Here is a 26825-nt window from a genome sequence, read left to right as displayed (position 1 = left end):
CCAAATTTATTTCCTTGATAATGAATCAAAAATGAATAAGAGTAAGACAAGGGAAGAAAGGAATGGGAAAGTTTCTTCCATGTTAATTAAATTAAATTAGTCTTGGGGATCTAGAAAACACAGGACTAAGAAATTACTGTTATAATTATTAAAATTGCTCTGGGGTTTCCACTATTGAATGGATTTCTCAGTAAAAATAAATAATAATTAATTTCACTAGTCATAAAAATCCAAGAAGATTTTTCTCATCTTCTGTTAAAACTACTTCAATATTTTTAACCTAAGACAAACATCATGTCAACATATTTTTATAGTCTGCCCTTAATTTAATATTCTTTCCTGCTTTTTCTCTTTGATTTCTACAATAAGCACTGATTAATTTTTTCCTATTTTCATTGCTTTCCCGAGTGTAAGCTATTTCAGTCCTGTTAAGTGGCTAGTCTTGGAAGGAACTGTCAATCCTGATGTAGCCTAATTTAATTTTTTTATTGAGTATTCTGATTTTAACAACTCTGTCAATATTCACCAAAAAATGCACTGCAGAAAATAATTATTTTGTAAGGCAAATTTTGTCATTGATTCCTGCATATATTGTTGTTCTCTCCTTGTATTAGCTTCCAAAATTCACATTTGAACTACAATACCCAGAATTACCTTCCAAACAGCACTTTTCCATTATTTTATTATTCAGTATATTTTTACATGGATTCTCAGTTGAAATAGAAAGAATAATTTGCTTACTATTAAAATGAAAGTTAAAGTTTGTATGATGACTTACGTGTGGGCCTCAGCTCATCTGTTTTCCATTCTCTAGCCTTAATGTAGTTTTTGCATTTAAGCAATAATCTAAAAGGATCTTCTAAAATAAAACAAATTTTCCAGTTATTCAGAAGATTCTAGAAGTCCCTTTTGCTTGCTAAGACTTTTTTTACAGATCTGCTGGCTGTTCACATCAAGAGCTGAGAGTCTCCAAAGCAAACAGCTTAGTCTGGAGAAGTTGTTTGTGTGAAGTTGAAGACTGCATCGTGATGAATATTTATATGGCAATGAATTGAGGTTGCACAGATAAAGCATGCTTCCCTGACTTAAAAGAAATTCGGTATGCGATTGATACATACATTATTCACACGCAAAATAGGAACAGAATCTTTTAATAGAAGTGTTCCCGAAGCCATGTCCTTTCCCTCTGCCTAGATCAGGTCTGTAGCAAGTAGGACTCTTCCTGGCTGTAAAAGCAAGCTGAGATGGCTTTTTGCTCTGTATTTCAGATTGTGCAAGTCTCATTTTAGGAGTGTCACAATTTAGTCAGATTCGATCAGATTTTCTCAAAGCAAAAACCCCTGTTCAGAGTGCAAAAAATATTACAAACCTCTGATTCGACACCATGGGTCAGCAGTTGTTAAAGAAATCTTTACAAAGATATTTTTAAGAGATCATTAGGAGCCTTGTAAGTTTATTGTTCAAATTCCTTTAGAAGTAGCAACAAACTAAACTAACATGCTACAGAGACAGCAGTAGCTATGCCTCCACAACAGTGCATTATGTTATGTGGTAACACTGCTAGGTATACGAAAACTTAAATTTTATTTGTTTTCCTATCACTCTTTCCTTCCCTGCTTTATGCAGTACCACAGAAAACTACTTTATCCCACAATTTGCATTATAAATCTCTTTCTAACTGTTTTCTTACTTCATTTGCTCAGAACCTAGTTTCCCAGCAAGCTGACCTACTTTATCTTATTTTTGGTACTTACAGTAAATTCCCTTAAGCTTGTCTACTCTGATATTGCTTAAAATGTCCTGGTAATCACTTCTCTTAAAGCAAGAAGATCTACCATGACTGATACAAGAATGATAATCTGTTGGTCCTTCTGAAATCCAGTAAGATGCTTTTACATTGCAACAGTACTTTTCTCATTAAACTCTTTGTGAAAATGGCTGAGGTATTTTGGAAGGTAAACCAAACAAAAATATCCATCCTGAGACAGATTTCAGCAGGTGCTGCAATTTAACTGAAATCTCATTTTTATACAGTTTTAAGCAAGGAAAAAATAATGTCTAATAATGGGAGATACAAGGCAACTTTACTACTGGTGTCACTAATGGCTTGATTTTAAAAAACTTATATCAGTTTTTTCAGCAGGATATTTTTATAGAGGATGCTTTAAGAGCTGCTAAATTGTTTACAGTATTTACATGGAAGGAGCTTTCCAAAAGAAGTGGTAGATGGTTTTACTGCTATCATGCTCAGATATGACAAGGTGCAAAAAATACCATGGTGATGAGTGAGAAATGATTTGATAAAATTAGGTTGGAATCACTGTTGCTCTACAACTATTACAGTAGCTGAATTCCCACCATAAGGCTTGGTTTTTTCCCCCTTTAAAAATCTTCAAGCAACCAGTAAAAGTGGCATGTAAAATCTGTGGGGAAAGTTAAAGATCTGTGAAAACAGAGTGGGGGCCAGGGAGAGAGTTTGTATCTGTGTCTCTGTGTGTCTTGTGTGTAGGATGGATGGGTTATAAATCCTGCAATGTCCTGTAAAGAAGGCCAAGGGAAAATACACAGTTTTCTGTCTTTTCAGTGGTCTTCTGTCTTTGGACAAATTGAGGCTGAGAGGAGATCAGGACACTCATCTAATCTCTGGACATTTCACATAGAGATTTGTCATTGTAGCTGTGCTTTCTAGCAAGTTTTCTATCAGCAGCAAAGGTTTCAGCTTTCAGAGAGAAAAGCATATATCAAGGAGAAGTATTTTCCTCTTCCTGTATACCTGCAATGATACAGTAGGGCAGCACAGGAACACTAGTGTTTATTGTAAACTGTAAGGACAAGGATAACAGTACTTATCCCACAAGAAGCAAGCAGATTTTTGACAAGTGTCTATCAAAGAAGATAAGAGATACTCATTATCTGATGGCATTTGGGTAAATCCAAGACCCTTTATCCATAGGGATATTAATCTCAACAGGAGTTTTGAAAATATCTAGTTGTTGTCATGGCACATGCCTTTCTACTTTTTTTTTCCTTCTAGCATATTGCTTTCCTCTTTAATAAACCAAAAAATCTTGCAGCATTTTTCACTAATCATCACTGAGGCTCTGAAAAATCTCAAGGAAAATATGTCAAAACTATTTAGAGATAACATCCCACTGCAGGTTCTGAATTTATAGTTTCTGAATTCATAGCAATATTCTAAGATACAGAAAAACTATATGGCAAAGCTGTAGTCAGAATATGGACAAACTCATTCACCGCTACAGTGATTTATCAGAGGAAAAAGAACATAAACAAATGTCCAGCCCCAGAACAGCTTTTCCTTGCCTTTAAGATCCTTGCCTTATCAAAATTCTTACAGATTCATTTAGCTGGAGTCCCTTCAATTACCACACAGTTATATTTTCAAGGCAACTGCATTTACTATAATTGTTTTGGTTTGATGACAAACACTCATTTCTTGGTTAAAACCTGGAACATTGTATAAATCCCAAAAAGTCATATCCTGTCGATAAATATTGTTAAATCAAAATTATTATAAAACTAGGAAAAGAATACAATTTATTTTCATATGAGTTTTCAAGAAATGCATATCTTGCACTTCTTTTCAATAAACAGTAAAGACACATCTTCTCAGGAATAATATTTATAGATTTTCTTACGTGATTTGTATTACTCCTTGGAGTAAATAAAGCCATCTCATGGACCTACCCAGCTCCTGCATATGACTGGATACCTTCTCTAATTAGTTATTTCTTCCACAGAACTATACACGGAGAGCAAAAATAAAAAAGAAACAGTTTATAGTAGTTGACTAGAAGTTCATATCCAAAGGTATTTATTTATTAATCATCCCCACAATTTAAAAAAAATGTGGATGAACTGGAGAAGGTCCCAAGAAAGGCCAAAAAGATAATCCAAAGGCTGCAGAACCTACCCTGTGGGCAGATTGAGAGTTAGATCTTTTCTCTATGGAGAAGGCTCAGGAGTGACCTTCTCTTCTCCTTGGAAAATAGAATGCTCAAGTGAAACCTCATCACAGTATCCCTGTATTTAAAGGGTGGTCACAAAGACAAGAGAGACATTTGTAGCCACAAGGAGCTATGGGGAGAAGACAAGAGGCCATGAGTGCAAGTTGCACCAGGAAATGTTTTATTTCAATGCAAGAAATAATTTTTTACAATGGGAGCAACCATTCACTAGAACAACCTTGCCAGGGGCATGGTAGAGTCTCCACTGCTGGAGGTTTTTCAAGATGCAGCTAGACAGCGTACAAGGTGATCCCATCTAGGCTGCCTTTCCCATGAAAGGTCAGACCAAAAGAAATTCTGAGGATCCCTTCTCCAGAGAACAGTCCTGGGCTGTTCTATGATCCTATGATTCTAATTTCACTTAACACAATGACACTTGCGGCTAATTAGTGCTACTGAAAAACTGAGCCTGTCATTAAGTCCTGGTTTGGATGACTAACCTTTGAAAATTCCATGAAAGATTCTTCAAAGAGTATTCAGATCAGAAAATTGCACCATACTGACTTTTTCCCTTTAAATTCTTGAAAAACTCAGTCCATGGTAATCCGGAAGTAGTGATGATCACTATTCCTCTGGGGAAGAGAGAAGACAGGCTGCTTATTGTTCTTTATTAGAAGTTCTAAGAAGAGAATTATGGAAGCCTCTCAAGACACAGTGTGCTCTCATAGGTCACTGAAGGATCTTTCAGTATACATACTTTATGTGCCACTTCATAAGGCAGAGTGTTTATTTCAGTGTTTGGCAGAGTGGTCAGCTTTTTTAAGGATCCTAACTATACATAGTAGTTATTACACGGGCTGCTATTTCAAAATTACTTACAAAGCATGGGATTTTACAGTGCCATTTTTTTTTCTGCCAGGTCTCTTTTCTGATTGTGAATATATCATTCACCTTCCCTGTTACTCACTCACTGAGCACACACTGTACATGCCCAGAAGCACTTTAGCAAGAGAAATGTTACCTGATCTGAACTCATTTGGCCAGGTTATGGCACTTCTGCTATTTGGAAAGCAGTTCATGGTTCTGCAAATGCTGTTGTATGCATTGAGCTCTAAGGATCACCTTCACAAAACTAAGTATGTCCATCAACATTTGGACCCCAAATATTAAATCCCTAACTTTCGCCACTACTTGGCTTTTGCTTGTTGTTGGGTTTTTCTCATGGTTTTATTTTATCATTTGATGAGTAGCAAATTCTCTGATGTGATCCAATTACACCAGAAAGTATACAGCTACTAATCCCAGGATCCCAGCTAGCCAGTCCATTTAGATTCCTCTTGTCCAAATTCCTGTTTGTTTTCAGCCAAAAGCTGAAATCTTTCACTCCCAACCTAAGAAATATTGTATCCTTATGGTCCATGAAGATTTTGAGCCAAGGCAGAGAAACTCTGCAAAAATGGTGAAACATCCTCTGCTGTGATGTAACTGCTTACATGTTTTGCAAGATGATTGCAACCAGGACACTACAGGGTCAGGTATTAAAACAGACAATAGAAGCAAAAGCTATGGGGTGGTTTCTTGGAGCCACAGCATCAGCCAAAGCTCAGTTGGTGAGCATTTTGAAGGGTATAAGAGAACAACATCTTGAAGAGTGTGCTGGATCCTCCTAATATTTTCAGAGGCAAAATTTCCTTTGTGTGGTGAAATTACAGACAGTTGATACTTTCAGTTAAAAGGAATCTATTTATTTTATGCCTGTGTAGGGTGTTGGGGAATTTTTTCCAGTGAATGTTAACACACAACTCACTGCTTTGTAAAGACATATTTTATAGGATATTTGTCAAACGTTTGACACAAATAGATCTGTCACAAAACCAATTCTGTTTCCCATATCCGGGAACTAAAAACTGCATCCAATTTGCTTTAATTCATTAATAGTAAAGAAGTCTGAGAATTTTACCTCCCTCCATTTCTTCATACCACATTATATAAACAGTGACATCTATTAACAGAGTATTGGACACTGCAAAAAAATAGGAGACAAAATCAGTGACATAATACAACAGGTCATTGCAGAATCCAAAGACATGCAGCATGAAGAAAGATGTTCATGAACACATCAAGGTTACTGAAGTTTGAGTCTCTAAATTATTCTAAGGTACATGTCAGTCGTAATAGTGAACACGACATGACTTTTGCTTTAAGATTCAGAGACCCACTTTGATCCACTAGCCACGTGTTCCTGAAAAAGGACTGCTGAGATTATGAAGAACACGGAGATGCATGAGGCAGAAGGAGAGCCCATTTGAGACACATTCCAAGTAACTTGAATTTTTCCAGGTCTTCCCTTGAGAAGGGCTGCCACCGCCTTGGAACTGGGTATCTAGCACCAGCCTTTCCTCCACAACCCACAGCAGCACGCTGCTGGAGTACTACTGCTGCCAACACTGACTGAGACAACCAGCAAACCCCAACATTGCCTATTATTTTCTCCTACAGTCGCACCCAAAGCCTTCCTCCCACGGCATCCTTAGTCAGCGCGTGGGCGCGGAGCCGCATGTGTGTGTGCACAGGGCTCAGAACCGCGTTGTGGCTGTGAGGAGGATGCCAGGCTGCCGGGGGCTGCCTCGGCCGTGCGGGGTCCCCCTCAGTGAGAGGCCTCCGCCTCGGCCTCTCCCCCGGGAAGCCGGGGGAGACAGTGCCCGTCAGGGGCATAGCCCTGCAGGGGTAGGGCTGCGTGCAGCTCTCGGGGCTCACACAGGCGGCACGGCGGCCCTTCCAGGCAGGGAGGAAACAAGGAGTGCGGGAGGAAGCAAGGAGGGCGGGTGGCGTGAGGGGGCGAGGGTCTCCGGGCAGGGAGCGGAGCGGGAGTTCCGGAGACCCCGGCCCCGTCGGGTGGGCCGGGCGGGGGGCGGGGGGCTGCGCTCCGTGTGCGCCTGTGTGCCGGCGCGGCGCCCCCGCCCTTCCCCCGGCGGCGCTGCGCGGTGGGCTGGCGCTGGGGTATTTACGGTAACGTGGACCCGGCGGTGGCAGCTCGGTCGGTGTCAGGTGATCGGCGCCGAGGAACCGCCGCCACAGCCCGGGAGGAAGATGCAAGATGGCCCAGCGGGGCCGTGAGGGGCTCCGCGGCGCCCCTTCCCCGCCCGCCGCCGCCGCCTGCCCGGCCGGCGGGAAGCGCTGAGGCCAGCGCCGCCCGCCACAGCCCGTCCCCGGCGGGGGCACCGAGCCATGGGGCTCTGCTACAGCCTGCGCCCGCGGCTCTTCGGCGACGCCGGCGGCGGCGGCTCCATCTCCAGCGCCGGCGCCGCCTCGGAGCCCGAAGCGCCGGCGGAGCCTCACGCCGCCCCGCAGCCGCAGCCTCTCGGCGTCCCGCTCCGGCCCGGCGGTAAGCCCGGCGGGGAGACGGACGGGCCGCCGCTGCTGCTGCAGAACGGCGGCGGCGGCAATGGGGCGGCCCCCGAGCGGCAGCCGGCGCTGCCCAAGGCCGGCGGCCCCGGCCTTGGCGGCGGGGGGAAGGCGGCGCGGCAGCAGGCGCTGCACCAGCCGCCGGCGCTCCAGCGGACCTGGGAGAAGCTGCGCCTGGAGGAGCGGGAGGCGGAGAAGGAGGCGAGGAAAGTCAGTAAGAGCATCGACCGGGCGCTCAAGGAGCAGAAGCGGGAGTACAAGCAGACGCACCGCCTGCTGCTGCTCGGTACGTGTGTGTGTGTATGTCTGTCTGTCTGTGCGGGGGTGTGCCGGGGCGGGCAGGTGCCCCGCGGGACTCCCCGGCAGCGCCCCCTCCCCGGCTTCCCCTGTTTTCCTTGGGCACCCTCCATCCCTCCTTTGTCTCCCCGCTGCCCCCCCGGCCCTGCCCTGCCCTCCCGCCCCCCGGCCGTGCCCGTGCCCGTGCCCGGGCTCTCCCCCAGACAGGTTTACACCTTCTTTTCCCTTCCTCCTCCCCGCGGTCTCTCCTCCCCGCTTCTGGCCCTGGCAGCGGTTTTGCAATGGAGAACACGATCGGCGCTCGTCGGGCGAGGGCGAGCGGCTCCACCCAGGCGGGCGGGCGGGAGCGATGCGGATGGGCGAGCAGCGGGGTCTGCCCGGCCGGAGGAGCCGGACCCGGGCCGGGGCTGCCCCATCGCCCGCGGCGGGAACTTCGCTCGGCGCCCTCGCAACGCGGAAACGTTAACGGAATAAAATAAAAATAATAACAGTTTTTTAAAGCACGGTAGAAAGGAGGAAAAATGGCCATGCGTGCATGAGGTGTGTGTGTAGCCTGTGGATGGTCCTCCTGTGCCGCGTGTAAGCAGGGATGGTTTAATGAGGAGCGGCTTGAGGCTCCTAAATGAGAGGAGTGGTGATGAGCAATAGGCTCCTTATTTAAAGAAGCAGTGAGCGGAGTAAGGGGAAATAAGAGGGTGTAGATATGTACATTTCTCAGACATCGCTTCTACTACAAGATGTGTTCTTCAGCTGCAGGCTCAGATTTTTTAGGGACGATTTGCCAGCTTTTGTCCCCTCTTCTCTGAGGTGCTACGTGCGGTCTGCTGTTGCCACTGCTCTTTCTAAGCATTAGTTAATAGTCCTCTCCGGAGGATTTGTACCAGCTGATACATTTACAGTATGAAAACCACAGGGGTATCTAATACAAGCATCTCATTTCCTGCAGGAAACAGAACAGTCATACTGCAGGGCTTTTTTTTTATGGTCTGAGCAGAGGGCTTATTTGGCCTCTTAGCTGTGCTCATAAATATCTGTTTTCTGTTAGCATGAAAATACTGATTTGCTTTTGCATTAGCTTCTTTGCCTGTTCTCGTAAAGTTGCATGGCACAGAGTTTTGGTGCTTATCTAAGTGCATTCCAGATTTGGGGTAGTCTTTACATCCTTCTTTATAAAAACTCTGTTTCTGTTTTACTGGATTCCTTCATTCCTCTTGGTGTGTAAGGGGAGGAGAAAATATGAAATACAGCAGTGGACAAAAGGTATGCCAGAACTGTAGTGCTCGGTTTCAAAAAAACAAATAATGGGCTTTATTATTGCCCATAAAATACCAGCCTGGAGCATACTAGTGCAGCTGGTAGAAAGGAAGGAGGAAGAAGACGTAAATTGTGCTGTATAGAATTATTATTAGTAGTAGTAGTGGTAAAATGTTTCTTCTGATTTTTGAACTGTTGCAGTAATTAACTCTTTGATACACCTGTTTTAATGAAATATTGAAAATGTTAATTTTTTTTTCTTCCTGAAGCGTCTGTACATGTGTTTTGGCTAGTATGTCTGCAAGAAGGCAGAGATCCCGTTTGGTGGCCTTCCTCTGGAGAGCATTGTCATTGAACAAAAGAATTCTAACAAGTAGATACTGTGTGTAGCCTATAACATAGGTGGTTGTCATAGTAAACCAGAGCAGTAAACAGCTGTTCAGAAACAATGACATTTGAAAAATAAATCATCTCTGACCTTTGGCTCCCTAAAAGAAATTCAACACTCCTAAGACTCCCTGTGTCGAATTTTTTAAAAAATCATTGTCAAAATAAAAAAAGAGACCCTTGATCTCTGTTTTGTTGGGAGGAAATGTTGGATTATTGTTTCAGGCCTTGCAGATCAGGGCCTGACTTAAATGTTTCATTTGGATGTAGGGAGAGCTGCAGGTGCTTTGTATTGTTTTTGAAAGTAGTGGAAATGCTGCTGTAGGTAATGGGAAATTATTTAGAATAGGGAAGGGTTTATTTGTCAGAGAAGGAGAAAACCAAAACTGCATTGCACAAGGTAATACGTTTCAGTCTTGCACAGAGGAAAAGACTTAAAATGTACACAAAGGTCATTTAGAATAAAGACTATTACCAGCCTGATATTTTATAGCATTTCAAGTTGTAAATGACTGGATCCCTGCCCCTAAGGTCTTCCTGGCAGAGTGAACCTGAAAAGCGTACCTTTGCTAGAGAGAGAGGAGGAATATTTCTGTACATCAACATGGAGGAAATGCACAGCAGAGGCGAAATGGTGAATGCAGTGACAACAGAGCACCATCACAGAACAAACAAAGTTGAGCAGAACAGCGTTGGCGTGGGCTTTGTGTTTCTTTTTTTAAACACAAGTTTGTAAATAATAGCCTCATTTTGGCTTGTCCTTGTATATGTCGTACATTTACTGGGGCAAGTTTAGAGGATATTATTGAAATTTGAGAGAAAAATAGAGTGTATATTTTAAGGAGCTACCATTAGTTATCAAAAGGGTATGCAAATAAATGCACTAATGTAAGAATACTAAGAATCCTTAGAATCTAAGTAGTATTTTAGAAGAGAAGCTTATAAATGTTTGAAAACGACCTTTCCTTAAAAGCACACTTACTCTTTTATTATGTCAAATGAAAACAATCAGCTTTGTGATGAGCTGTGCATATCAGTTACCAAGATATTATGAAGTCTCAAAGGCTTTTCATAGTGTATGTTGGTAAATACCTCTCAGATAGCCTGTTCTTGCCTGTTACAGCTTACCCCAACTAATGTCTCGTGGTGCACGTGATGTTTGGACACTCTCCCCTAACCTACATTCGAGCACTTAATGTGTTTTGTCATAACCAGTGATTGTGAAAGGGAGGGTGTGCAGTAAGTGCTCAGATCAGCTCTCAGTCTGTGCCTCCCCCATAAATAGGTGTGTAGGTATCAGGTGGCTGTAGCTGAGATGCTGAGGCTTTACTGGTGCACTGGAGTAACAGCAGACATGGTTTGGGTCCATTTGTTTTTCTTCTTCTGAAAGAAGAACCCACATAAAATGGAAACTGGCTTTCCACCACAGTTGGCTGTTTCTTGCTTAACATCCACTTTAAAAATACAATAAATTGATTATTGAATTGATTATTGGGTTATGTATTATTTGTAGGGGGGTTTATTTCTTTTTATAAGGGAACTGTTCATCTGTGCAGAATTCTTAGGATGCTTTTACTAACCCTGAGATGAGGTGGTGTTTTTTCTAAGCATACATATTTATTGAGCATATTTGCAGGGCTGGGTCAGAGTTTCGTAGCTTTGGTTTCTGTCTTGTTTTCTGTTTGGTCTTTTTTTCCGCAGAATTGCAGCCACCTCTTCTGCAAGACTGTTTTAGCTGCTGATTTCCTAGAAACATTACAAATCACTTTATAGAAGCAATTTACATTCTCATTTGCTGTCTCATATTTTAAACTATTTTGTGCATAAGTGAGGTGAAGGGGAATTGGCTCTAAACAGAGTGTTAGCCATCGTGGTATAATTAAGGCTCATGTAATGTTGAAGTAAGCTATAAACTGATTTTTTTTTTCCCAGATAGCTGTTGTCTTCTAACCTCTGACTCCTATTTTTCCCATTTACCCTCACTCCTGGTTGCTATTCTAACTTTGGATGACTTTCTCAAGCAGAACACATTCTTTTACACTTCCCTGCTAAATTGAAACTGAAAGTGGTCTGAGTAAAAGCTTTTCTGTTCAACAGAAACTGAAAATGATGATATAGGGAGGGGAAAAAGAAATAGTGATTTTCTTCACTTAAAAGGTACTGGAACTACTTATGTCATATTTTAGTACTGACTTGATCGTGTAATTTAGATGTTTAGTGATGTTCCTGTACAAAAGTATAGAAAACATATCAAAAAACGTAGTTCCTCTGAATTGATGGAAATCAAACACAAAGATGCCTTGTCAAGCTTAGGAAACTCCTACACAGGAGAGCCCAGAAAGCTCAGAAGTGTGTAACAAGAGTAATGGGTTTTTTTCTTTTCCTAGCTGTGCACCAAATGACTGTTGTCAGAAATTAACTCTTTGTGCAAAGAGAGTTTCCGTGGCTTTTAGACTGAAATTGCAGTCTCATATATATTCTGCATCAGAAATCCTGAAGTTCATCATACATCCTCAAGCCAATTTTAAATCTTAAACCTAATGAATTTTATTTTGAAAATAATTTTAACTTTTATATGGTGTCAACTCATGCTTTTTAATAAACACCTGAATATAGTTTAGCTTAAGGTGGTGATACCTTCCTTGTGTCTGCATAAGGTTGAATGCTTGAGGTGTTTTTCGGTTACCACCAGAGAGGACTCCTACCCTGGTCTGTAAGGGATAAGCTTGGCATATTTAGGATCCTTACAGCCAGCTATTTCTAATATGGAGATAATGCACAGATAATTGGTAGGAACAGAGGTCTTCAGGACTTTGGAATCCTGGGCTGCAAATACTGAACAATGTAATAATGCAAAAGCATTTTATAATCCCTAATACTTTGTGTGATTTGCAATGTCTTCAAAAGCTCTTCTGCTCTTGTCGTAACTTCACAGGAAGTGGGATATGCACTCCTTGCACAGGAGGAAACCAGTAGGCAGGAGTCATCAGGACATTTGGGATCAGTGATTAACTTCAGGGGAGTTTTAAGTGTACTGAAAACAATCCCTGACTTACAATCCTTAGCTTTTCTTTCTCTGTAAAATAAAAATTAATTAGATTTAGCCCATAGTTATGTGTTTTAATTTATTTCCATTCTTTGATTGATTTTGCTTATCTTGAATCACTTGATATTTAAGAATAAACAACCAAATCATTTTTCCCAGTGTTAAGTGTAGTAATACTGGGATGCTTTAGGTGCTGTGGAAGGGTGGGTTCTGCAGCTGTTAACTAGAATTTTGGTCATTAGGCAAGTTTTGTGTATCAGTGTGTATTCCATGAATCTTCTTGGAATGCAATGTCTTAGCTAAGCAAGCTTTGGAAGTATGTTATGTCATGTTAAGGTCCCATTACCACTGCAGCTTTTGACTGCTGAAAATTCGAGGAGTAGATAAAACTCCTAGATTTTAATCTTTGTTTTCCCTTCTTCCCCCAAACAGTTTAGAAGAAGTGTATTGCTACGATGTTCATCCCTTTCCGCTGCCCAACCCACACACCCAATTGCTTTTCTTTCATTTTTGACAGTGCGCCTACAAATTTGGGGAAACACATAATGGTGGGGGTTTGTCCTACAGTCATGGCTTCCCTCAGCTTTTTCAAGTCAGGTACCATTTGAGCTTGTAAAGTTGAATTAAATTTTTTAAAGTTGTTTGTTCTTTGGTTTTTGCTTTTTATAAACAGCGGTCTGTCCAAGCTGTGGCAGAAACCTGGCCTGCCTTCTGCTTACCAAGTTTAAGTTTTTTGATAGTTATGTTCTAGAAGTGTTCTAGAAACATTTTGCCTTTGCTGAGTGGTGGGGAAATGATTCTTCTCTGTGGATTCTTGAATAGCAGTAGAGAAACAAGATGGCATAAATAAGATAACAGAGGTATTGCTTATTCTCACGTAAAAGGGATAGAATCTTATGACTTATGCAGGATCTGGAGGAAATGCAGCCTTGTATCTGGCCTGTGCACATCCTATTTATGCTTTTTCCAAGAGTGGATGGGCATGTTAAGTACACTGACTAGTATATTTCATATTATCCCTGTAGCACTGTATGAATGTACATTTGAAACTCCTGTGTCTTGTGATTTCTCTGCACATGAATATTAAATTAAAGTTTAATAACTTAAAGCCTTGTGGAATAAGCTCTAGGAAGAAAGAAATATGTGCTGTTGTGTTGACCAGAATAGTTAAAAACTCCTTAAGAAAGGATTTATTATTTTCTTTTTCTGTGTTCTTGTGCAGAAGATGAAAAAATCTGAGAAAAAGCTGCCAATTAATGTCTGTAACATAAGACGTAATATCAATCACCTGTAGTGGAGCATCTTAGCTGATAAGATCCCTTTGAAGTAAAACTTGAATTGCGTCCTCAGAATCTGGTATTTTATGTTTCTTTGGTTTTAAACTTATGTTTGAAGAATTAGAAATTCCACTTATGTTTAAGGTAATGTTAGGTTTCAAGAATAATAAATTTGTCCTTTTGAAAATACTGTTACTGTAGTAAGTCAGCTCCAGGTAGAATTATAAATTCTATGCTTTTATCTTTATTTTAGAGAATTTACATCCTGTGGGAACAACATGCATTTTGCAGCTTAAAGCTGTTTAAAAGTAGAAGGTTTTTTTTTTGTATTTTAAATAAAAAGGAAAAAAAAAAAAAGAAAAGTTTTGCACTTTTTCTATGATACACTATACACTTTTAACAGTTTCTTTTAAGAGGACTTCATTCCTTTAAAGGGCAAAAAGAAAGTTCTTCTCAGTGGTCAATCCAAGCAAATTATCTAGTTGGTCTTCAGAAAATGAGACCATTCCTTCTGTGATTTGTGTTAGTGTATGTAATGGAGATAAGTAGCAGGCTGAAAATCATCTGTAATAAAAACACAACAATAAATTGAATCCTCATTCTCTATGGGTATAATTTCCTCACCCTCAGCCTCTTTTTCTTAATTTGAAAGTCTATACTTTTTGATACATGTAATTTACTCTGTGTTTAATTTGTATCTGTAGATTAAAATGGATAAGGAAGAGTTGTATTTTTCCATCACGAAGAGTGAAGGTTATGTTAACCTGCTAGAAGTGTGAACACAGATCCTTAGTATTGTGTGCAAGTGTAATTTATATTAAGCAACTTAATCTTTTCTTGAAAACTGTTGTGAGTGTTGCTGAGACATTGCCAACTCTGCTATGCTGCAGCTCTGTGAACTACAGGGAATTAATCATTCTGTATCTTGGAGTAAATGCAGAATGCACTTCATGGTATTAGGCAGTGCCTTCTTCAGAATCATCTTGATTTTCATGTGTGGAGGACAAAGCTACAGCAAAAGCAAGGTGGTTTTTTTCCTTAAGTGAAAACTCTTTCCAGGTTCATGTTTGAATTGATTTTATGTGTTGATTGTAGAATCATTTTCCATTCCAAATGATATTTTTTCACATAGAGGTGTGCTCATTTGTCTTGTCTTACAAGACCTTGAGTGTGCACGTGGCCACGCAAGGTCTTGTAAATCTGAGGTGATTGCTCTGGAGTCCAGGTGAATAAACCAACCACAGAATATGTGGTTGGATTATGTCCTGGCATATCTCATCGCCTTCAGTCTTCATAGGCACAGGGCAAGTGTAATGGATTCTGTAACAAGATTGCTTTTTTTCATCCTTTGACTCTCTGGACGTCTGAATTACAAAACAGACTTGTGGTGTTATCTTCTGCCTTTTCTGAGCTTCCTGTGTTTGTCTAATTCACTGTCTAGTAGAGACAGGAACATTAAGCTCTTCTAACATGTCAGCCATTGCAAAGATGTATATAAATTTTATGTTCTTTTTTAAACTATAAACCTCAAATGCAGAAGAATATAATAATTTGTATAAAGGACATACACAGAATTAAGCACTTCATAATCTGAAAAGATATGATTAAAGAGTTTGGGGGAGGTTTTGGTTTTGGTTTTTTTTTTTATTTTTCTAAGGTTTTGGTGGGGTTTGGTTTGTGTGCCTTTTTTTTTTTTATCAAATTTTTAGATAGGCAAAAGGACTGTCTAAGTGGCAAGATGCTGTGGAAGATATTTACATCTCAAATTGTGTCTGCTTTAATTTAATTTAGTCATTTCATCACCTAATACTAAAAGCTGAATAAATTTTAAAATTCCTTGATGTGTGGGAGACATTCTTCTGCTTCAGCTGTGCTGAAGAACCTCGTAGTGCATTGTCAGTCTGGTACTGTTACGTGTGGTGCTGTGCAGCCTGGTCATGTATAAAGAAGCAGGAAAATGGCATGAAGGACAGGCTATGACTTAAGAGGGCTTTCAGATCCTTTTATTCATTGGGTCTACTAACTTGTGAGCATGGCTGAAGGCAGAAGAGTAGCTGTTCACTGTTTTTGCTTTCACCCCTTGAAAATATTTCCATGAATGAAAACAGATGGGAACTACAAGACAGTAATTCTGGTTTAGTTTGAGTTGTTGATCTTCCTTTGATTTAACATTTTGAAAGATGAACAGAAATCTCAAATTCTTTAGAGTATTTTCTCACGCTCGGGATGGGGTGAGTGGAACAAAAATACCCAACCAACCAAGAAACCACTCATCTGTAAATTCTGATAGCTTTGTTTTGTTTAACAGAGTTGTACTTCAAATTCATATTAATCTGGACTGTTTCTGCAGATGAAATAGCACCGAGAGGGGAACACAGGCTTTTGACACTTAGAAAGACTGGATAACAAGCTGTATTTAAATAACTGCGAATGCATCATTCCTTTCAGAAATACATTTTTCTTCTTAATTTTGGGAATATTTTCATTCTTTCTGTGGTTCTTCAGTGTTGGAAATTATTTCTTTTGCCTTAATGGAAGACTAACAGAGAAACACTAGAGTCAAGTTTGATGATGTGCTTCCTGACATCTTGCTTCCAGATCTGGAGTCATATCAGTCCCTCTTCCTTGAAGTTCCTTGTGTGCTCTGAGTGCATAAGTCTGTTATTCCAAATTCCATTGCTGCTCCCTCAGGTTTTCTTATTCTGTTCAGTGTGACATCTGAGTTCATGAGCTTGTTTGTTCAGTAGTGTCTTTCCAACTTGGTTACTATTGAAACAGTACAGTTGGTGCCTTGTTCATTTTAGATTTTGGGTTTTTCTAAAATGGGTAAACTGCAATAATATTTTAGAGGGCCGCATATTCACTCTGAGGGCCTTCTTATTCTTAACTCCGTGTATACAGGTAGAAATGTTTGCTCAGCAGAGGTGGGGGGGAAAAGAACAAAAAGCTGCCTGCAGTGGTGTTTGGCTTGTGATATGCAGAACTCTCCTCTGTCAGGCAGTCCTGGCTCCAGGTGTACATCAGCTATGGCTTTGAACTCCCAGAGGTGGAAGAAAAACTGTTTCACAGAAAAGCTGAAATGGAGAGAGTGGTTTTTTGATACTTGAAGTTGCTCACAATTTAATGCAGAAAGGATCACCTGAAGAGCACTTGACTCCCTATCAACTGCCATTTGGCAGTAGTCCTTGTCTAATTAAAGCAGATTCACAGATATGTGATCTATCTGCCAGGGACTGAATTAATGCTTTCTAATATGTCAGGAAAAGTTAAAGCAGTGCAGTAAAAGGTCAAACAGCCTTTCAGATGTGCTGGAGAGGTATTTGGAGGTTGGGCAGGGAAGATGGGACTATTTTTTCGTGCTGCTTCATACTAAGGTACCACTGCTTGTGCTCCTGGTCCAGCTGTTTCAGAAAAAGCAGATAGGAGCTCTGATGCTCTGAAAGAGAATGAGCAGTTGTTCCACACTTAGTCTGATTCCCTATACAGTGCTGAAGAGCAGGTACATGTTAATACCTTGTTCTGCTCCAGGGGGAGGCCGTGCATCTTAATACTACAATTTCTCTGGGTTTCTGTGCATTGGTTGTGTGAGCAGTGACACAATCTGCCAGGGTTCTGCAGCACCTCCTGTTCTAGTACATGTAGATTGTGTGCAGGACAAAACAAATACATAACCTTCTCAAGCTGAAACAGCATCAGATCAGTACATCCTACTGTGCTGGCTGCCACTGAAATGTAACCTTTTCTGAGTGACACTATTTCCCTTAAGATAAAGACGGCTGGCCAAGTATGGGAGCAAAAGTTTTCTTTTTGTTTTTCTGTTCCTACCCTTACTCTTAAAAGTAAGAACTTCTGCTGTTTTGAGATTGTTGGTGGAGGTTTTTTAATATGTATTCTGTATCCTGATACCCTGATACAAGATAATTAGATAACCTGATTAAAGAGTAAGTAGAAACTTGAATTAATTGTCTGTTCACATAATGTGCAAAGAAATGTTGAATAATCTTTCTTAATCTTGTGTCGGACAAAAATAATTTGAAGATATATACTGAGTCCCACATAAATAAATAGTTTGTTTTGAGTTCAGTCCTTTATTCCCTAACACAGTTCTCTGAATTTAGGCTGATAAAGACTTTGGTATTGGTAAGCTTGAGGTAAGCAATCAGACAATGGATCAGACTTCAGGAGTTTATGAATAATTAGGCTAAAGTCTAGAAGTGACTAAGATTTTTTCCTTTGACTATATATGTAACCATGGTATCATTTCATTTCCTCATAGTCTCTGTGCTCTAAACTCATAGTTGCTTGAATATGAACATGAATATTACACTATTACTTCATACAAAGTGTTCAAGCAGTGTTACTGTTTTGAACCCTAGTTCAGAATAGGACACACTGTTCCAACCAGCCACTTCAGCTTCTGCTGAGAGCTGGAATTCATATTATGCTTGCTTTCTCCATCTTCTTTTCTATCTGTAACTCACATAGTTGCTCCATTCCTTGAAAGAAAACAGTCTGAAATATATTCTTTAAAAGCTAAATGTGCTTATCACGTATTGCTCTTGTCTGACTGTTTCTTCCAATGTGTCTGAAGTGGGACATGCCTGCTTTAATGGTGTTTGTATTTCTTTTCTGCAGGAAGCATTGGTTTTATTTTTTGAATTTGTTTATCTGACAATTCATAATTAGTATTTATCCAAGGGTTTCTGAAATTGGCCTATAAAAATCTTTGTACTCTGCTTCTAGAGATATGACCTTGCAGTGGCTCATGAACGACTATTACTTGATTGTACCAGTTTTATCATAGCTGCTGTTCTTCTGCTTGTCCACACTTGACTCTTTTGATAAGCTGGCCTTATTCACAGTGATATTTTTAATTAGTGGGTAAAAGTTTACTGTAGCTAGTTGATGGTTCACACTTCATTCTTTAAATCCATGTATTATCTGATTCCTGATTCAACTTAAAATGTGTTTTATCGATTGTTTGCAGAGTAACATCAGACATACGTGTGCTGCTTATTTATATCAAATTATATTGACATAAGCCTTCAACTTAATCAACTGTGTTTGTTATCAATATCCCTCAGATATTTATTATTAATTAGGCAAATAACTTATTACTGATTCATTGGCATTAGTTAATAGATACAAGTCCTGTGCTTGATGGAATGGGATTTTTTTCAAACTGTGTAATCTAAATAATGGGATCTCGTACCTGAAAAAACCTTGATTTTCTGATGCCTTCAGGTTATCTCACAGAGTAACAGTAAATGTGATTGACATTCCTTACGCCGTTATCTGTTGTGATTTGCAAGGTATGTTCAGATCCTTCTTCTAGAGAGTTATCCTGTAAATATTGAGAAAATAACTGTTTAGATCACGTTGTGAAGACCGAGGGCAAGAATCTCTGTTTAAAGAATTAATGGTGTTGACACACAGGGCAATTTGCTGTTACTGTTTTAAGGTAAAGAAGCTAACTTGACATTTCTGAGTGACTATGGATGTTTTTGTTAAACACTGAAGCTGATAAACCACGTCTTGGTCTAGCATGGTGCAGAAGAGGATGCTGCTATTATGATTTCTTGTAAAACAAATAATTTTGTTAACTTGAGATACTTTAGAAACAGCAGTACTTTGCTCGGACCTTTTAATCTCTGTTATGTAGTCTGGTTTTAGGGTATTTGAAACTGTTCTGTGTCCTTTTCTTAACAAAGAAACCAGATGCTTATTTAAATTTATATTTTCAACAACCTGAAAATGCTTTATCAAGATGAAGTACTAGGCCAGTTAAATACTTACTGCTGCTATAGACCAGCACAGGAGAAAAAAGATAATCTCATGATGCTGAGTTTTTTGTTTTCTTCTTTTATTTGTAACTGACTGTGGTCCAGAAGTGTCTTCTGTACTATGTTAGATCTTGCAGGCAATTGCTTGGACCTTTTATGAATGCTGTCTTTCAAATCAGCTGACTCTTGTTACTTTTTGCTTTCTTTGTTTGTCATTGAAAAATTACTTACTCAGATTTTAAAACAATCTTTACCATAAAGGAGGCCAAGTCAAAATGTAAAGCTCTTAAATTTAAGCATTTAGTAAATTAATACTTTCATTTTAGGTCAGGTTTTTGGTGGCGTTTTTTTATAGTAGTTAGGAAGGGTAACATCTGTTACAAAACCTGATTATTGCCAGAATTCTGATATGTGATGCATGTAGGAAGTCAATTCTTACTCTAACCTTTTGCTAAAATAAGGGAAGCCTTCTTACCTTCATTGTCCTTTTCTTTATTAATAGATATTTGATTGATGAATTAAAGTCTCTCTGAACACATTGGGGTAGTCTCGTTTTTTAACTCATCCTAAACATGCACTAACAATTATCTCAGTTCATAAAATACCTGACCAAGTCTGTCATCCCATCACAGACAGTATGGGTTGATTGATTCTGAGGTGTACACATTTTTTTGAGAGCATCAGATGGCTTGAAAACCTTTCTTGACCCCCATCCCTGATTGACAATGCATTTAACATTTCAAAGGGTGGCCCTTCCTCCTTGGGTGTTCTGATAAATGTGACTGACTGGAGCCCAGTCTTCTAGCATTTTAATTAACTCTCCACACAGGGACCCTTCCTGTGGAGAAAACATGCATTTTCTTTTTAAAGAATTTCTAGAATAGATTGTGAGCATAAACTGTGGAGGAGGAAAATTTACTTGCAAGTATAGGAGCAGTTGTGTTTCTGATTTTGCTGTGTATATAAAGATCTGAAATCCTAAGTCAGTGTAATGTGGAAGTACATAAAACACATGCTTTTACACTAAAGCATAGTAAGTTTTGCTGTGACTGCAGGAATCCCAAATGTGAACTTAGTTTCGTGGTATCATCAGTCTGGAATTTACTGCTTAATTTGGAGGAGGAAGCTGAGATCCAGAAGCATGGCAGGAAAATTTCTTGAGTGCCTGATTTCCCAGTTTGGTTTTGGCACATGTCATCAAAAGTGCATCAGAAGTACTGAGTTGTTCTGTCTTCTACCAACTTCACTTGGAGTCAAATGGTCAGCACTGATGAAGAGTTACAAAAGTGTTTTGTTTTGCAGTCTGAATGTATCAATTCCTTCAAGGAGAATATTCTTAATTTTTGTTTTAGTGGTATTTTTGACACTTGGTACTTGGCTCAGTCCTTGAATATGTATTTAAGTGATGTTAATAAATTAATTCATTCTTTTATTTTGAGTTGAATTTCTAAGGGTACTCTTATTCTTAGCCCTAAAACTGCAGTCTTTCATGAAGCCTATAGAATGCAGCATGTAACTTCTGGCTCAACAGCAGGATGCTGAAAAAATGAGGGTAGATTTCAGAACAACAGATTTATTAAAATATTGACAGAAACACTTTGCTTGTTTTCCTAATTTTCCCTTCAGATCATAAGTATCCATTGGTATTCATGATGGAAAACCTTAAGCTGAGAGGTTAAAACATAATAGAATCAGCTGGATAGTGTCATATAATGAATATCGTTAGGAAGACTCAACTATAAGGATCCGTTGGGTTTAACTGAAGTCAGACTGTCAAATATACATGCATAAGTTGGGCATTCCATCATGAAGGATGTTTGTCCAAACTTTGGTACATGTGGTTATTTCAACATGTGTTTTGTTGTCTTGGATTAAATAGCTGCTTCCTTTCTGTGTTCCTCATTTTATTCTCATTCCTTACAGCGTAGAATAAATAATAGTAAATGTATGACATGTTGACTATATGTAATTTTTTATTATGTGGAATAATTCTTGTACTGTATACAGAAGTCTTTAGTGTTTAGTGTGGATTTTTCCAAGGAGTGGACCACTGATATATTTCCTCTTGTTCTGATGGAAAATCAAAGTAGAGGTGGATCGTGTTCAAATTTACGTATGATCTAATTTTCAACTATTAGTTTAGATGTCTACAGCCTGGCCTACTTCTAGAACTGTTATAGAGAGATGTTAAAATAAGCTGCTACCTTTGGTGTCCGAATTATTATGTTGATATTTAGTCTAATTTCTGAAAACTGCTTCCCAAATTAAATAAATTACATCTTGAGAGTGGAGAAACACAGCAATAATGCTGCAGCTGCATGACCTCCTCTGATGGTTACACATCCAAGATGTGAAAGCCTGGCCGTGAAGAAACTGAACTTTCTGGTATTGTTTTTATGTTCCCATGCCACCATAATGGTCTCTCAGATACTTGTCAGACAGGTTCCCTGTCTTGACAGCATGGGAAGGTCTTTAAGTCTTAAAAGTACACAGTTCCTGGCTTTCCTGTGTGCAATCTCCACTTCTAGTCCAGTGGAAATTGCTGACTGGTAGCAACTGTTGGTATCCTCCTGTCTCACTTCAGATAAGCATGAGAGGCAGCGTACTGGAGGGTGTCTTGGCAGCAGCATGCCAGCTTGGGAAAACTGCCCCATGTTACAAAGATTATCAGACTGCATTGCTGCTGCAGATTTTCATAACTGAAAAGTCTCCATCAGACCAGCTTTGGCAGCCAGAGGCCAAGCAAAGAATGAGTCCTTTACTGCACCAAGTAAAAGGTCTCTGAGCCTAGACAGAGGGATAGCTACACTCCTCTCAGGGAAAACTTTGTCCCTGCCCCTTGCTGCTAATGCATGACAAGAGTGCATGGGAAAAAATATAGGCAGAAGCTTATTGTTGCAGTCAGTAATCTGATTTACCCCAAGATGCAGCAAATTCTTAGTTAATGAGTTGTAGGTTACCAGGATTTTCTTGTATGGTCAAGTTGCTGCATCATGCTCGCTGCTTAGGTTTACCTTCTCTGGTCATAGGAGTGCTTATGTAGTGGTAAAATTTTTATTACAAAGCTTCTGTGTAATTATTAGATCTACCTTTTTTCCTTAGAAAATGTGTGCAACTGTAAAAGTAACACTTCACAAATATTTCTGTATGCAGTACAAGTTATTGAACATGTCATCAGTGAGCTTGAGAACAGTTTAGATTGGAAATCCTGTATTCCTTTATTGGAACAAAATGGGATCCAAACCCCATTCAAAATATGATGCAATTTTATCTTACTATTTTAGATCACACATCTGCTCTGTTCCTCAGTGCTTGTCTTCTACCTGTGGTACTATGCAAGAACTAATGAATTCTTTGGGATCTTCTCTAAGCTGAGGCAATGTTGGGTAAACCATGTCAGTAATTCAGAAAAAACTGAGTCACAGGGTATTGTAACTTCCAGCTATTGCTGGTTCCTCTAAAAAAGCCAGCAAAATTACAAAGAAAGTTCAATAACTTGTTTACAAACACAGAGTAAATTAGTAAATTTAAGTTTAGAATTTGAAAGACTGTCTAAGCAGATACTGTGTACTCAAAATGAAGCTGTGATACTCAAAGCTGTCTCCACCTGTGTTCCCAGTTACCTGCTGGTTTAGGTGTGAAGAATGATGCTGCTGCATAGGAAGAGATTTGTGTGTGTGACCTGCCATGCAGTGAAGCAAACTTCTCTGTGGCAAGAAGAGGCATATGGTTCTTGTTTCTCAAGGAAAACTGTATCAGCCTCATAGCTGAGCCAAATGTCTTCTTACACCAGTTTCCCCACTTTATAGGTACTATTCTATCACCTGTGTTTGCTCTTTACTCACCATTTGCTTTGCCCTGAATGAAGCAGGATTCTGTAGCTAAACTGCCATGGCTTATCCCACGGCATAAGATTAGAACTGTTAATGCTGTCTTTGCAATTTGGCAAATTGGGAGTAAACTGGGAAAGAAAACTTGTGGTTATTTCATTTTGAAGGCAGCATGAATTTTAATTTTTTTAAACTTGGGGGCTGCATGATGGTTAAGTTCAAGATCAGCTCATGAAATACCATATTCTGATGAAACTTCTGTACAAGACAGAGGGTCTAGCGTTTTTATAAAGGTAACCATTGTCATTGTAGACTGAAGTAAATTCTCAGATTCCTAACGGCTCTTTATTAAAGAGTTGCAAACTTCACATGGCTTTGTAGATGTTCTTTATCAGTTTCCACATCTTGTCTACGAATGAGAATATGCAAAAGTCAGGTTTTGTTTATGGGTGTTTATTTTTCAGGCCCATATATTTTCAGTCATCTTCTGCCAGATGTAAGTTAAAACTTCTGCAAGATGTTCTCCCCACTAATGGTAGGAAATAGGTGTTTTGGAAAGCCAGGTGGTCTTTAAGAGCACTTTGACTGAGGTGCACTGGATTGGCACTCATCACACCCTATTACAGTAGATGCAGATGATAGAGCACTGTGGCTTTGCCCCAAAATGGCAGGTGCAGTTTTCATAGATACAGGGATGTGAAGGCAAGTGCCAAGGACCTTATGTTAGATGATATCTCACTGTGTAATACTCACAAGTTAGACTCACAACGTTGTTAACTCCTTTAAATATTTCTTAAGCTATTTTGTGACATTATATGAGGAAGACTTTCTTGCATCTCAAGTCACAGGTAAACCCATTGCCACCAAAACAGTAATTGCAAAGGTCACTGTGAATAGTTTTAGTGGAGATGTATTCTACAGGCTGCATTCAGGCTTTGTAGTTAAAGAGCAATAGCTGGTTAACTGTAGACATGGCAACAGCAACTCTGAAGATATTTGTCAAAGTTTATTAAAGCTTGTGCTTTAATTTTCTTCAGTTTCCCACTCCCACCATGCCCTGCTCCAGTTTACACCACATTTGGGATGAAATGCATATATTTCCATGTTGATGCTTGGGTGGCAGGTAACAGACATGCAATTCAGTTATTTCCTTCCTGTCTCAGTTTCTCCAACTTGGCCATTTTATTGGAACCTCTTATATGGAGAATCTTCTCTGGTTGAAGGTAGATATATACTGAAGACATTGAGAGCTTTAAAACCAGTTCATTTACCCTTCATGTTTTCCACAGTTGCTGTTCCTGAAGCCCTGTGGGAAGGAAGGAAGGATGATTGGTGACTACCCTTGACTTAGTGTGAATGGTTTGAGTGGTGGCAGCATCCAGTGTTACTCAGGGTTACCCTGTTAGATCAGCCTCGCCCTATTTCTTGTAAACCAGTAAGTCTCACCAACTTTGTCTTAGACAAGACTGGTGTTGATTCAAGGTGCATCTGCTTCTTCTTTTGCCAGTTGTTCACCTTTCATCTCTTGAGCTTTCCTCATATTTTTGGGTTGCCAAATGCATCAGACATAGGTGACATCACCTTTACTCATCCAGAAACTTAGTCACTTAAACAAACAGACTCTCCTGCTGACTGGTGCCTATGCTGCTCTTCTGATACCCTGGTTTGAATCTTATACAAGTGATGGGATTCACTGAAGGAGTTATCCATTCTTTAGAGATGGAGAGATTCTCACCTGTTAAACTTTGTGTTGCAATAAATCTTAGCCAAGATGTGGTAGATGTAGATGTGATTCTAAGATCACATCACTTTTCAAGACACATGACTTTACTCTTCTGCACACACCAGTGTGTTGAGCTTGAGGAAAGCTTGAGTATAAAGTGTTCCCATAGGTTCATCCTCTTTCTTTTTGAGCAATGTGATGTGCACATTTACAGTACTGATGTGCATATTAACTGCATACACCAGTCATTCAAAACTCATTCATAATGAGCAAATAATAAACTTTGGGTGGGTGTTCCTAACCTCATGAAATCTCCTTAAAAGGTTTTCATTAAATGCTATTTTACCTTGAATTTTGAGATAGAACTGGTTCAGACTCAAAAAGGGATGTCAAGTTTTGAGAGAAGAAGTAAAGCTGAGAAACCTTGCCATTTCCCATGTAGAAGGGATAGCATATTATAATTGGTACCTGGATTAGGAAAGTTTAAATACAAATATTTAAGGGAATGTAATGTTTTCCTTAAAGATGTTGGAAAGCAGAAGTCTGCCTTGGGACTATGAGTGAATGAATACTGTCATTACAAGTTCTTGTCTTCTCAGGGGATCACACATCCTTAACTACTACAGTTTTGTGTATATCAACTTACCAACACTGTAAATATAAATGTTCTGATGCAGGCTTGTTCTGCTACCAAAAGAGGTAGCTGAAGAATTTAAGAAAAGTCTGTCCACCCTGATAATCTATAAAATTACCAGTGCTTTGTTCTTTTGATTTAAAAGAAGTAAGATGTGCTTGTCCTGTTACATTTTGAGAAAACTAATGACTAATTGACTGCTTGAGACTTTGTTGTTGTTGTGAATTTATGAACAGATTTGTTTATCAAAACAACATGCATGACATTTTAATGGTGATGTTAATGAAGTAGTGCTACTGTCACTAGGAGTACTGGTATCTTTTCCAAAATTTTTATGGTTGTGTGGACCACTGAGATGATTAGGAGGAAGCCTTCTCTTTCAATAAAACTTGGATGCATAAATTGTGTGTAAACACGGCAGGAGGAGTGAGAATGGTGTGGATTCCCAGCTGTAGACTCTCAGCTTAGGACATCTTAGCCAGTTTGGAGAGTCTCCCTGCTTGATTTGCCCCTGAATTCTTCCTGCTTTCACCCTTTCATGCCTTTCAGAGGCGGTTAAGAGTGATAGGCTGGAATGGGATAAAAAACCCACGAGTGAGACTGACCAGAGAAGGGTTTGCAGTTAAGTGTTGCTCTTCACCAGGTGATCTTGAGGAATTCCTGCGTTCTTTGCATTTTGTCTTTAATCCTCGAGGTGGCAGCACACACCAAGAGAAAGGGAGCCAGCCGAGTGCTGCTGACCTTAGTTACAGTTAAAATGAGCGTAGTCGTACTTACACTTTTAGCTTTTGTTTCCAGTGAGGCAGCTCAAAAACAGAGGGTCAAAACTTCATCATCTGCAATGTCTTTTTTTATGAATTTCTGAGAGACATTTAGCTGGGAGAAATATTTCCTCTTCCCCTCTCCATCCCCACACCAGCAGGTAAAGGCAGCATTTGTGAACATCGTGAGCAGCTGAGGAAACTTGCATGGCAGGGTTGAAGTTTCAGTTGTCCAAAATGTTATCCAAAGACTATTGCAGTTTTTGAATGGTAAGGGTTTCTGTTAACACCAGCACTAGTGTCAGAACTCTTTGTTGTTCAAGGCACTACCTTGCTGAAGTCTTTCCTAACTTTGCACACGAAGTCAGGGTCTGTCTGATAGATTCCAGCTGGAAACAGAGAGACAGTGTCAGGCATCCAGTGAAACCTATCAACATAAGGCAAAGAAAGAAATACCAAA

The 26825-nt window shown here is 39.7% G+C and overlaps 1 protein-coding gene across 1 annotated transcript in view; it reads left to right on the top strand.

Annotated features, from left to right (window-relative positions):
• The first annotated feature begins 7196 nt into the window (after positions 1 to 7196).
• The window catches only part of GNAL (G protein subunit alpha L), a 178982-nt gene continuing 159353 nt past the window's right edge, over positions 7197 to 26825 (top strand). Inside the window, exon 1 of the mRNA XM_058801834.1 lies at positions 7197 to 7659. Within this exon, the coding sequence (XP_058657817.1) occupies positions 7197 to 7659 (463 nt within the window). The remainder of the gene's footprint in view (positions 7660 to 26825) is intronic.

This window comes from Ammospiza caudacuta, chromosome 1, assembly GCF_027887145.1.
Source record: "Ammospiza caudacuta isolate bAmmCau1 chromosome 1, bAmmCau1.pri, whole genome shotgun sequence".
NCBI lineage: Eukaryota > Metazoa > Chordata > Aves > Passeriformes > Passerellidae > Ammospiza > Ammospiza caudacuta.
This window is presented reverse-complemented; position numbering and strand designations above follow the sequence as displayed.